The 12,805-nt window shown below is 61.3% G+C and overlaps 1 protein-coding gene across 7 annotated transcripts in view; it reads left to right on the plus strand.

Moving 5' to 3' along the window:
* Positions 1 to 12,805, plus strand: part of ATP2B3 (ATPase plasma membrane Ca2+ transporting 3) — a 61,750-nt gene that overhangs the window by 13,724 nt on the left and 35,221 nt on the right. For 4 of the 7 annotated variants that reach the window (XM_061408944.1, XM_061408943.1, XM_061408946.1 and 1 more), the window contains exons 2-7: positions 4,451 to 4,777; positions 8,191 to 8,388; positions 8,616 to 8,873; positions 9,079 to 9,204; positions 9,328 to 9,453; positions 12,170 to 12,211. In XM_061408944.1, the coding sequence (XP_061264928.1) occupies positions 4,570 to 4,777; positions 8,191 to 8,388; positions 8,616 to 8,873; positions 9,079 to 9,204; positions 9,328 to 9,453; positions 12,170 to 12,211 (958 nt within the window). In that variant the 5' untranslated portion in view covers positions 4,451 to 4,569. The remainder of the gene's footprint in view (positions 1 to 4,450; positions 4,778 to 8,190; positions 8,389 to 8,615; positions 8,874 to 9,078; positions 9,205 to 9,327; positions 9,454 to 12,169; positions 12,212 to 12,805) is intronic. The other 3 variants (XM_061408947.1, XM_061408942.1, XM_061408945.1) reach the window with 1 other exon arrangement.

Raw genomic sequence — 12,805 nt, forward strand, 5'->3', positions numbered from 1 at the left:
AGGTCGGCTCCTGCCACCCCACCAGTGCCAGCCAGTTTGGGCCAGGATGGAGCAAAGGCCAGAAGGTCTGAGTCCCCTCTCCATGGAGGTTTACAATTCAACTAAGCCAATTAAAGTTTGAGAGATGGAAGTGTACAGAAATGGTATGTTCCCTGCCCTTTCAGTGCCTACAAACCGTTCTAGGCAGCCAGCCCAGGCCAGGAAGTCTCTGTCAGGCCTGCAGCCCTGATAGGCCTGATCACTTCTGCTCTTGGCCATTTCGGGATGACTGCTGTCCTTTTTTTCAGGCGGAGGGAGGCCATCTCCCAGGCTTATAGGGAAACCAAAGGATATGCTGTTTGGTATTGATCTTACTGATGACTCCTATACCTGGTAGCCTGTGGAGTTGATGAAGAGGAACGTTCTTAAGAGCACACTCTCCAACGTGGGAGGGTCAACTTATCATCCCTGCATCCCACCTCTCGAGGCCCCTGGCTTCTCTCAGACCACCCAGGCCTCCACTCACTCACTCGTCTGGGTCCCTGTCCCCAGCCACAGCCCACCACAAAGTGGGCTCCCCACCCACTCAATAACCACGTGTCTCAAAGAGATGATGACCCAAGCATAGGACAGACCCACTCAGGTCGGCGCCCTGGCAAACAGAGTGAAATAAAGATTTGGCCGTGGGATTCTAAACTCAGTGGCAGTTGGTTTGGGCGGGACTGTGTGGAGAACCATCCATGTGAATTGCCACTCAGGTTTATCAGAGGCCATCGGGGGAGAGGGGGACAGGACCATGTGCTGACCGGGCTACGGGATGGAGCTGACCAACCAGCACAGGACAGGAGCTGAGGGGGCCTTTAAAGAAATGTGCAAAAGGGAGGGCTAGGAGGACTGATGCTGGGGCATGCTTTCTGGGCAGTGCAGCTTGGAGGCACAGACTGACAACTCCTGAACCAGGCCATGTAGTGACCAGTCACCCAGCTGGAGGGAGACCTATAGGGTGGTAGACAGGGAGATCCCTGGGGCCTGCCTGGCAGGCGCTGAGGGCCAAGGAGTGGGCCACAGCTGCAGGCAGGAGGCCAGGCCGCAGCGTGGAGCAATGGCAAATCCAGCCAAGGGACCGCAGCGAGGGGCTAGGAGAGCTCTGTGCCCTCAAAGAAGGCCAGGCCTCAACTCTCGGCCTGTTCCCCTTACCAGGAGTCACTTTGGAGCCAGTAAGGCCACAGCAATGTAAGGAGCAGCTCAGAGCCCCGGTGTGGCTGGATCTGGGCAACCGCTGTTGCTTAATGGAGGAGGATGAAGGCACCCTTGGGTGAGCCCTGGTTGTCAGGGCCAGGAGGGAGGGTGCTGTGCCCTAGAAGGGTGCAACCTTCCCCTGGATGAGCCCACCTGACTCATGTGGGTGGGCCTGGGTGCCTTCCAACCGAGTCTTGTCTGAGTGAGTGTAGAGACCAAAAGGATAAAAGGAACAGATTGTTCACCTGGCTTCCCTTTTAGAACAAAGCACTGGGGAGGTGGCTCAGTGGGGAGCCACAAAGGCACCCAGCTTGTCCTTGGGACCCCGGGGTCGAACTCACAAGATCTTGGAATTCAGGCCAGTGGCCTGCCTGCCAAGGGCATCACAGCCCAGGGTGAGTGCCGGCCGGAGCTGGGGACTCTGCTCAGGGACAAGTGACTCACATATTTGCCAGATGCCCCCCAGCCTCCCGAACTCATAGTACCCCCAGGTTGATCAAGCTGCCTGTCTGAGCCCTGGGATCAGACTCCTGAGGGTGTCGGTGCCCTGTCCATGGGCCCAGGGCTGATCAAAGCCGAAGCCAGGGCCTCCATAGATGGACAAGACCCCCCTCTCCCCTCCAGCAACCAACAGTCAAAGGGGCTGGGGTGACTGAGCCCAACCTGGCCAGTTTCATCCAGGGTGCTCCCTACTGGGAGTGTCGAGGCAGGGGCACAGAGCTCAAGGCAGAGAAAGCAGGGCGGACAGGTATCCCAGCACAGGCAGCACCTAAGCAAAGGTGGAGAAGGAAGCTGGGGGGGTGGGGTGACAGTTCGGGGCATCTGCAGAGGACTCAGGAGTGTGACTGACAGTCAGAAGCTGCCATTTCGGCCTCTGGCGCTTCCATAAAGAGCCTGCAGTCAGAAGCAGGAGACCCAGATGTCCCTGTGTCTCTGCCCCTTCACCTGGCCAAGTGACAAATAGGAGGGGGATTCCTGCCGTGCCTGCCTGGGTGGGTGGCGCCTTCACAGAGCATCCCAGAAAGAGCCCACCTGGCCTCAGACTAATGCCTGGAATCCTCGCTTACTTCAAGTCCCCTGAGCTCCAGGCGCACCCTGGGGTCCCCACTCCCCCTTCTCCTGCAGCCCCAGCCCTCATCTCCTGCCTCCCTCCCCTATTGTCCGTCATCAGTCAGCAGCCCTCTGCTTGGTGGTGGCCTCTGCCACTCTCGGTGGCATGGGATCAGCAAGCCCGGTTTCCTGTCTGGGACCCTGTCCTGTTACCTGCCTCCTTCCTGGTCTCAGAACACTCTTCCCTCCAGAAAGAATGGCTCACTCCTCCATCCCAGCCCCCAGCTGAAACTGTGCCCCCACCCCAGCACTCTGAAGCTGTTATGGCCATGTGTCTCAGCAGCAGGACCCTCTAGGTACCCACCTCCTGGCCAGAGAGTGCAAGGACCTGTTCAGTCCTGCCCACCCCTCCGTAGCCAGCAGGGATGGCCAGCACGGACACAGAGTAGGTGCTCAGGAAAGATCGGTCAGATGGCGAACAGGAGGGACAGGCAGTGGGGAGATGCGTGGGAGCCGGAGAGGACCATGCATTTGCGAGTCTGCCATCTTGTTCCCACGTCTTCTGGCAAGGAAGGCTGCTTCATGCAGAAACTGTCTAGAGTGTTAACACTTAAGTGCCCAAACTTTGACAACCTGGCTCACTTTAGATGGCCATTGGCTGAGATGCCTTTCAGACTACACCTCCGAGGCAGGGACCACCTCAGTGTTCAGAGGAACTGAGAGCCCCTCTGTGTTCTGAGCCCCCTTGGGCCAGTGAGCAATGAAGGAAATGAACCTTGTTTCCCAGAGACCTTGGTCTCAGCCCCTGAGTACTGGGGCACATCCCTGCTCCTGGCATTGGCCGGCCTCTGAGAGCAGCCACGGCTCTCCTGAGATCAGAGGCCACACACCTCTCGGCCATTGTGTTTCCATGGGCAGATCTAGATCAGAAACCTGGGTGGGTAGCCAAGAGCTGCTTCCAAGAGGATCCTTGTGAGCCGGGAGCTTCCCCAAAGGTGAGGGATCCAGCCCAACTGAGCGACGTTGCCAGGAGGCATCTGTGCTGGTGTGAAGGCCAAGGCCACATGCGCTGAGACTCGTTCAGTCCTGGGAGCTTAGTGCGTGGCCTTGGCGATGCTGCCACTCCGCGCAGGCCACCAGCTGGGATGAGAGGAGGGGAGAGACTAGCTAGAGAAGCTCGAGACCCAGGACCAGACAGCCCAGCGGCCCCTGTGGCCCACACCACCAGACCCAGTGAGGGCTGCGGACGGGGCAGCCAGGGGTACCGGAGTTCCTTGGGCAAGTTTCAGGATGCTCCGTGGAGGAGGAAGGTGGATGGCCTGGGACTTAGCCCGCTGTTGTTAATTTCGGGGAGACCCCAGCTCCTCACTTTGCCATCTGGAGGGCCGGAGGGTGCGGGAGACGGGGTGGCACTGTGTTGTGGGGCAGGGCGACAGGGAAGTCACCCGTGACCTGTGGCTGTTTTCCGCTTTCTCCTCCGCTCTCCCCTTCCACTCCCTCCCTCCCTGCCTCCTTCCCCTTCCCTCTGGCCCTCTCCCCTCCTTTTCCCCTGCCCAACCCACCCTCTCCCTTCCTAGCCCTGGACCCCAGGTGCCCCCAGGGCAGCAGAAACATCCTGTGCACTAAGCCCTGACCTAGCGCCCAGCTGGCTCTGTCCATGGCTTGCCCTGTTCCCTGGACCCCCGCGGGCCTGAAACCTTGAGCCGCAGGGGCCCCGCCCGAAGACCACTGCCGTCAGGGAGGAGTCTTAAATCAGGCAAGCGAGGGAGTATGATGGAGCGTCTATGCCGGGGCAGGACCACCCACTGTTCGTTCCATCCCAACATGTCACGCCTGCTCCAGTGTGGGGGCCCAGGTGAACTTGGGGGACAGCGAGAGCCCCCATGTCCCAGGTTGCCTAGTGCTGGCAGCTGCAGGTCCCCACTGGGAGGCTCTCATTCTTCCTCCTGCCCCCAGTGGCAAGCCCTGCCAGCTTGTGTGCTTGTGGTGGGCAGGACTGAGGGGTAACCTGGCAGGCAGGCCTGGTAGGCATGAGGGCCTGGCCTGGCCTGGGGGTGGTGGGGGGGGCGGGGGAATTTTGCACCCAGTGAGTCGTGGCTCGACCTGAGTGCACATTTGCAGAGAACGTTCCAGAGAGGGGACCTTGGTTTCGTCTCAATTGTGCTTCTCACCTCCTCCCCAGGTGTCTGCACTTGGCCCCCCTGGCTACACCTCACCCCGGTGCTGGGACCTCGGGGGGCCGCCTGCCCCCGGCGGAGGCTGCACCTGCGAGAACACCCCCGCCCCCGTGCCACAGGCAGGATGGGCGACGTGGCCAACAGTTCCATCGAGTTCCACCCCAAACCCCAGCAGCAGCGGGAGGCCCCACATGCAGGTGGCTTCGGGTGCACGCTGGCCGAGCTGCGCTCCCTCATGGAGCTCCGGGGGGCCGAGGCACTGCAGAAAGTCCAGGAGGCCTATGGGGACGTGAGCGGGCTTTGCAGGAGGCTGAAGACCTCACCCACCGAGGGTAAGTCTGCCAGCAGGGCGGGTATGCCAGCGGTGCAGAGCCATTACCTCCCCACACTCCTCCCTGAAGAGGCTCCATAGCCCCAGGGCAGACAGGGCTTGCAGTCGCTTCCCAGAGGCACTCTTCACTAAACCATGACCACTATTGTGTCCTTGTGCCCTCCCTGGGCAACCATTTTCCCCTAGAGTGGGAGATGCTCTGCATGGGGCAATCTGCCCCGCTGCCCCCTGCCTCCATCACCAGTGGTTCCCACTCGCATCTCTTCTCTGGATGAAATAGCAATGAAGTACCCAAGCTGAGTAAGGGAGGAAGCTGGCACCGAATGGCACATGCTGGCAGGATGGGCCCTAAACTGAAACCTCAGCAAGGTTTCAGGGGCAGTGGCCCTTGACCAAGTGTTCCCCACGTGCTGTCCCCCTTCTGTGTCCTCCAGAAGGTTCTGGGCGTGGAGGCCTTATGGGTCTGCTGGGAGGCCAGGACCCCCTGGGGGCAGCCAGCCTTGGCCCCGGATTTCACCAGCTGGAGCATTTCTGGCCTAGCTGCCACCTCCCTGGCAGGGCTACTAGGGCTACCCCAGGCCGGTGCCAGGATGATCCCCAGCCAGCGCAGATGGATCCTGTCGGCCCTGTCTCAGCTGGCACACCTTTGTCCACCAGTGCCCTGGCTGCCGCCCTTGTCTCCTGCTCCCTGGCTCCATCTGTGTGCAGATGACACCAGGGCTGCAACAGGGGGTAAAGATGCGCCCCTGCTCCCCGCAGAGGAGGTGGGCCTGAGGCTGGGTGAGAGCACACCCACCTGGCCAGGTCAGGAGTACCGAGGACCTGCCTGCATCCCTCCTGCTTTGTGCTCTCAAGGGCCCCAGCCTGGTGCAAGTGTGCGATCAATCAGGGGCAGATGGCTTGGCTCGGGGCCAGAGGATCTCTATCCTCCCCTCCTCCTAGCCTGTCCCCCCACCCCCAACTTGGGGCTGGGTGGAGGGAGGCCCAGGGTAGAGGGCCATTTAGCCACCAGGGCTCTGGCCTCTCCCAGATAAAAGGAAGCAGATGGGCTTCAGCTGGCAGCTCCTTCCTCTGCCTGTCAGGCCTTGTTAAATATTTAAAATGTCAAGGCCCCTGGGAACATGCCCGATTCTGCCACAGCGGCTCTGGCGCTCACCCGGTGGAGGAGCAGGCCTAGAGAAGAGCAGGTGCCCAGGTGGGTGGCCCAGCCATGGCAGAGGGAGCCAGCCGGCCCGCTCTGCATCCAGAAGAAGGCTCAGGTCCCGGCCCACCTAGATGCTCCCACTGTCATTCAGACACAGTGACCTGAGCTCAAGGATTTGAGCGGGGTGGGGGGGGGGGCGGTTGGAGAGCAGCTTAGCTGAGCCTCAGGGCCCCCACACACCCCCTGGCAAGGTTGGGAGGAGGCAACAGGCCAAGCAGGTGCATGCTATATTGGAGGAGGGGACTTTGGGTTTCCTCCCGGCAGTAAGTGCATCCAAGAAAATTCCAGAAGCTGGGAGCCTAGGCCAGGCTAGGGTGAGCGGCCTTTCCCCTCGCTGGCCTCCACTGACACTCATGGAAAGGAGAGGCAGATGAGCGGAGAGCCGCGCGATGTGGTCCTAATCCAATTCTGATGGCATCTGGCCTCTGGTCCGGGCAGGGTGCCCATCTGTGTCCATGCCAACCGCCGGCTGCTGCCCCTGCAGCCTGGACCAGGGCAGGACCAGTGTGTGCTCGGAACTGGAGGGGCTGCTGCTGGCTGTCTTGGGTTGCCCCCATGAGCACTTCTCCGGACCCCGGCGCCAACAGGAAGGCCAAGGCCTCGGGCTGCTCTAGGGCAAGGGAGAGAGAGGCATTGTGGCAGCATCAAGGGCAAACCAAGGCCAAGGGACAGGCCAAGGGAGGGAAAGAGGAAACTCCTGGGGAAGGGGCCCTGAGTGCCCGGCTGGTCAGATGGGGCTGGGCAGGCAGCATGCAGATTCTTGAGGCGTGACAGGGGCCCAGGGGCTCTCTAGACAGTGGGTGGGGCCTCTGTGGTTCTTGGTGGCTCCAAGTCAGTGCCCTTTCCCAGAGTGGGGGTAGTGGAGACCCTGGGTGTCTGGGAGATTCAGAGTCCAAGAACCTTCTGAGTAGTAAGCCCACTTTTCATATCTTCTGTAGGTCAGGGGAGTGGGACACAAGCCCTCAGCTGGGTCCCCGGGCCCTTAGGAGCTGAGGTTCTCAGTTTCTCCTAGTGGGAGACCACAGCCTCCAAAAACTTGACCCGCGGCCAGGCCCAAGCACAGTGAGGCCAGCGGAGGAGGGCAGAGGCAGCTGTGGCTGCTGCTGGGGGGAGACAGTGTGTGGCCTCAGCCTAGCTCAGAGGGCGTGTTCCTGTCGGCCCTTCCACCCCGACGGGCTCCATCATCCCCTTCCCGGAAACCAGCTTTCCCTACCCAGCACATGCCCACCCTCCTTCTTTCAGACTCCTCTATACCACCCTCAGCACGTTCATCTTCTCAAGTCATCTGGAACCATGTCTTGTGTGGCTTTTCAAGCCAACAAGGAGCACCCCACGGGCTGGGATCCCAGCCCTTCTGGTTGCCCCACCCCAACTGCCGCCCCTCCGCACTGGAGGCCATGGGAGTTGTAGCTCCTTAGGGCTGGCAACTGCAAGCCACGGAGTCCATGAGGTGTCAGTGTGGGGCCAGGCACTTGGGGGCGCCGAAAAGCCAGAAAGCTTTGGGGCGGAGGGGTCCTGTGGAACGGCCTGGAAGGAAGCCGAAGCCCAAGAGCCGAGGTGGGACCAGGGCACTGTGTCTGCCCCTGGGGTAGATGGCCAAGCGTATGTTTGGCCTTGGGAGGCAGTGGCCTGAATGCCAGTCCCATGTGGAAGCTTTCGCTGCCTTCAGGAATGAGCCTGAGGAGACTCACCCTGTGAAAGCAGAGATCCAAAGGCCTTGATGCTGACCTGGGTAGGAAGTGGGTTGTCCCAAGAATGAGAAGTCAGGCCACAGATTCTGAAATGAGTGCCTGGGGCCACCCCTTTGTGGGTGTGGATTTTGCACCCTGCATTCCCTCCCTGCCACCCCACACACAGCAGCTTGTGAGGATGCAGAGGGGGGTGTGAGCTCCTGGCCCCACCCAGACGTATGGGAGGGTGGTCCAGCCCTTCCTCATGCTAGGATCTCTGCGCTATCACGTGCTCGCACACCTGTGCCATCCAGACAGCTGGAGATGCTGCCTGCGCCCCCTATGTGCCCCCCAGGCTTTGCAGAAGGGCTCCAGGCGCTGGGCCAGTGCGGTTCTGCTTCCTGAGAGCTTTCAGTCTAGAAGGGGAGATGGGCGGATGTGGAGAAGGGAGCGGGGCGGGGGGGGGGGGGGGGCGGTGCGGGGCTGGTCTTTGCCATCGTCTCCGTCTGTGCCTCTGCTCTGCATCCCCGCACTACACAGGCCTGGCTGACAATGCCAACGACCTGGAGAAGCGCAGGCAGATCTACGGGCAGAACTTCATCCCCCCCAAGCAGCCCAAGACCTTTCTACAGCTGGTGTGGGAGGCCCTGCAGGATGTGACCCTCATCATCCTGGAGGTGGCTGCCATCGTGTCCCTGGGCCTCTCATTCTATGCACCGCCCGGGGAGGAGAGCGAAGGTGAGGGGCGGGGCGTGGAGGGGAGGGGCGCCGGGGGCGGGGTGTTGAGGGGGCGGAGCATGGGGAGGGGCGGACTCAGAGGGGCGGGGCGTGGAGGCACACCGCGGGGCCGAGGGCTGCACCACCGAGGGGCCGGAGGAGGGGAGGGTCCTAGGAGGTACCAAGGAGCCAGTGAAGGAATTCATCTGTCGCCTCCGTCCTTCCCTTCTGTCCTTGGGCGGGCGCAGCCTGTGGGAATGTGTCGGCTGGGGCCGAAGACGAAGGGGAAGCCGAGGCGGGCTGGATCGAGGGGGCCGCCATCCTGCTGTCTGTCATCTGCGTGGTCCTGGTCACGGCCTTCAACGACTGGAGCAAAGAGAAGCAGTTCCGAGGCCTGCAGAGTCGCATAGAGCAGGAGCAGAAGTTCACCGTCATCCGGAATGGGCAGCTCCTCCAGGTGCCCGTGGCCACGCTCGTGGTGGGAGACATCGCCCAGGTCAAGTATGGTGAGTGCACCCAGGGCAGCACCTCCAGCACACCCAGCTGGGTGCTTCTGTGGGCCTGGTTCCCTGGCAGCTGGACGACAGGACTGGGGATGGGTGGCTACCCAGGCCCAAGGGGACATCCTCTGGGAGTGGTGGGAGGCAGTGGGGAGGAAGGCTGCTCAGACGCACAGACGGTCTGTGGTTCTGGCTGCCTGGCCGACCTTAGGAGACCTGCTGCCTGCCGATGGCGTGCTCATCCAGGGCAACGACCTCAAGATCGATGAGAGCTCCCTGACGGGCGAGTCGGACCATGTGCGCAAGTCGACAGACAAGGACCCCATGCTGCTGTCAGGTGAGCCCCAGGGGAAGCAGGGCTCCTGGTCCTGGGAGGCCTGGGACAAGACCTGGAGGTGCTGAGCGTGCCTCCCAGCCCATGGTACAGATGTCTGTCTCAGCCTCTGTGTTGCTGTGCTAGGCACTCATGTCATGGAAGGTTCTGGAAGAATGGTGGTGACGGCTGTGGGTGTGAATTCCCAGACGGGCATCATCTTTACCTTGCTTGGAGCTGGTGGAGAGGAGGAAGAGAAGAAGGATAAGAAAGGTAAGGCAGCACTAACCGTTGTATGAAGCCTGCTCTCTCTTCTGAGCCTGCCTTCTGGTGGTCCCTCGCTCAACCCGTCCCTGCTCTGGCACTGACGAGAACCAGCCCTCGGCGGGTGGGAGCCCATACCCTCTCTCCTGGAATTCCTTTTGGAGGCCCCTCTTCTGAGGTCTTTTCCCCAAAGCCAGCACGTTGGGGCCCCCAGTCTTGTGTGAGACAATTTCCTTTGGGTGGCTGTGCCCTGAAGGCTTTCGGGAATATGTGCGCGGGCGCAGGTGTACCGGGGTGTGGGGACAGCCCTGCTTGAGCAGGAAGGGAGTTGGAGGGCAGAGACCAGCCACCCTGGCTTGGGAGAGTGCTTCAGGGCCATCCTTGAGGGGGGGGTGTTCAGCCCCCATGGTGAGGTGCTGAGGGTTCCAGGCCACCATGACAGCTAGGTGTCACAGCTGAGGTGGAGGGCTCCCAAGTAGGAGGGCCTGGGCACCCTAAGGGCCATCACGGCAGAGGAAGCTGAGAGGGGGCTGGGGTCCTCACCCCAAGGGAAAGCACTGTCGAGGGACAGATGTCTTCAGAGATCCCAGCTCTGTATCCAAACTGGCACATGGCTACCCAGCTGCCTCCCCTTGCCACCATCCTGAGCCCCATACATGGCAGGTGACCCCCGCAGTCCTCACAACATCTGCTTACAATTCACCTTGCACTGACCTGGATCTCCCCTTAGGCCACTCCTGTGACAAAGCAGGTAAGGAATGGCGTTTGCTCCATGTGCATCCCACCTCTGAGTGAAGCCCCCTGAGCCCACTAGAAGTACAAAGACACACACTGGTACAGAGGGACCATGTGCCAGATGCCTGTAGCCAGGGTCCTGCAGACATAGGCAGTGGGTCACCAGTCACCAGCTCCACCCCAGTCAATCAAGGCCACTGGGCCTTGAGCGCAGGTGGGCTCAGTCTGCCAGCCCAGGAACACGGGGACAGGTCAACGTAAGGAAAGACTTCCTCATGTCCCCCTTCCTGGGCCACTGTGTTCCTTGGAGGAGATGGTGAGCTGCTATTGCCTAGAGGCTTCCCAGGGCCCCAGGTCCTGGCAGCCTGGGCCTGGGTTCCCTTCGTGGGTTCCCCTCCCTGCAGGGCTCAGCCCAGTGTCTCTGCACAGGCAGCACCCTGGGGCCCCCAGGACTGCCAGTGGGTGGGTAGGCAGGCCCTGGGCCTCCCCTAGGCTGGACTGGAGTCCCCAGTGACCCTCCAGTGACATCCTGATGGCTGCTTGGCAGGTCGCCCCCCTCCACGTTCCTTCCCGGGCTCCTCCCCTCCCACTAGGTCCCTTCAATGTCAGAGGCCTGAAGGCCTTGGTCCTAGGCCCCTTATCTTTGACCTCCAGCTCCCTGGGTCCCCGCAGCCCCGGCTCCTGTCCCCCGCTTGCTATGTCAGGTAGAACGTATCTCTAGCACCTGGCTTCCTAGAGGAAGGGAGCCCCGAGGGGAAGCTGACCTGGCCAGGCTCTGGGAGGGGGCGTTGTACCCACTACTGCGCACTGGAGATTGGAAGGTGGGGTCTCACTCTCTCCCCACCTCCGCTGTGATCCATCCTGCCTGCGGGCTTAGCGCTCCCTGACCACCAAAGCCTGTTTCTTGCCTTCTGGCCTGACTCCTCGTGGTCCTCTTTGGGCTGACTTGTCTTTCCTCCTCCTCCCCTCCCTTGGCTTCTGACCCCTCTGCAGGCCAGGTCCAGCCGTCATCTTCTGGCTGGGCTCATCTCAAACCTCCCTCCCTCCTCCAGAAGGCTCCCCCCATCACAGAGCAATACACCTTCCTCGTGCTGGATTGTCACCCACCCCTTCGCCTCTGAACGTGCCCAACCAACCCCCCATGAGGGTGGGGAAGGAGCCTCTCTTGATTGCCTGGAACCCCCCAGACTACACAGGATCTCCAGTGATCATGAGCTATTCTGTGGGGGCTGACGAAGCAGCCCACGCAAGCCCTTCCTGCCTGGGATCAGTGGTCTTTGGATGTAGGGCTGTCTGTGTATGGCTTCTGGAGAGCTCTCCTGGGTGTAGGTGAAGCAAGAGGAGCTGGGGTACAGAACCCGAACCCCCAAGCCTGAAGCCCCTCACCTGCTGGCTCTCCTGAGCCCTCCCAGTGGGACAGTCCTTGCCACCCTTGCAAACCAGAGGCATGGCTGGCACCGTTTACATTGACACGGGGAAGCCAGTCACTGCCACCATTCCTAGCAGGCAGCTTCAGGCTTTATGGTGGCAAAGCACATCAGCAAAGGATCCCCGCACAGATCCACCTGGGGTCCAGCCCTGATGCTCCCTCCAGTGCTGTGGGTGTCCTGAACCTGGCCAACTCCTCTCCCTCCACAGCTGTGCTGTGTAGAAAGCTGATCTCTAGGCCACTGGGCTTAGGAACCATCTAGGCCAGGGAACCGCAACCCTCCGAGCCCTGGATAGATACCGCTCCATGTAGGACCTGGGCTGCACAGCAGGACATGAGCCGTTGTCTTCCATGAAAGCGGTCTCTGGGGCTAGGAAGGTTGGGGACCACCGATCTAGGCAAACCCTTTGTGCTGGTTCTGGCCCATGGGTTCACCGCCCACCCCTCCTCCCGCACACACTGGCTGCAGTGTCTTGTGCCCCGCTGTCCCATGTGCGTGTGTGTTACCAGGGCCACGTGGTGTTCTCAAGTCTCCGTGTCTGTCGTTCCTCTCCGTTGTAGGCAAGCAGCAGGATGGGGCGATGGAGAGTAGCCAGACCAAAGGTAATGGGCGCTCTGCACTCAGGATGGGTGGCAGAGGGTGCCAGGCAGGGTGGGTGGGGGGGGGGGCGCCCACCTCCGCTGCAGGGGCAGGACCTGGAGGCCAGGTGAGTGGGGTGGGCAGCCAGTCAGCAGACCCCGCCAGGAGTGCACAAAGATGGCCCATGAGCTCGCATCCTGGTGAGGGATCTGACGCTCCAGAAGACTCACCCAAGACCTTGTGGGGCCAATGGGTTCCCGGCTCATTGGCCTTTCTGCTGAGGCTTTGAGGCCTGCTGCCCTCTTGGATGAGGCAGACAAAGAGTTCAGAGGCTGCTGGTGGTTGGACGGGCGCTTGGGACTGGAGGTTAGTCCAATGGCCAGGTCTCAGGCTGGGACAGGGAGTGGCAGACTGCATTGGGGGCAGAGGCTAGAATGGTCCAGCTAGGTGGGATGTTGAGTGTCACTGAGGCTGCAGCTAAAGGGCTAGGAGATGGGGCCACAGGGATTGGCTGACCCCACAAGGTGGCAAGAGGCGTGCAGAGTCACTGAGAGCCCGTTGAGTAGAGACAAGGATGAGTGGCAGCGTTGGGTGCCCCCTCTGGGTGGTGGAGGGAC

Source organism: Bos javanicus, chromosome X, assembly GCF_032452875.1.
Source record: "Bos javanicus breed banteng chromosome X, ARS-OSU_banteng_1.0, whole genome shotgun sequence".
Lineage (NCBI taxonomy): Eukaryota > Metazoa > Chordata > Mammalia > Artiodactyla > Bovidae > Bos > Bos javanicus.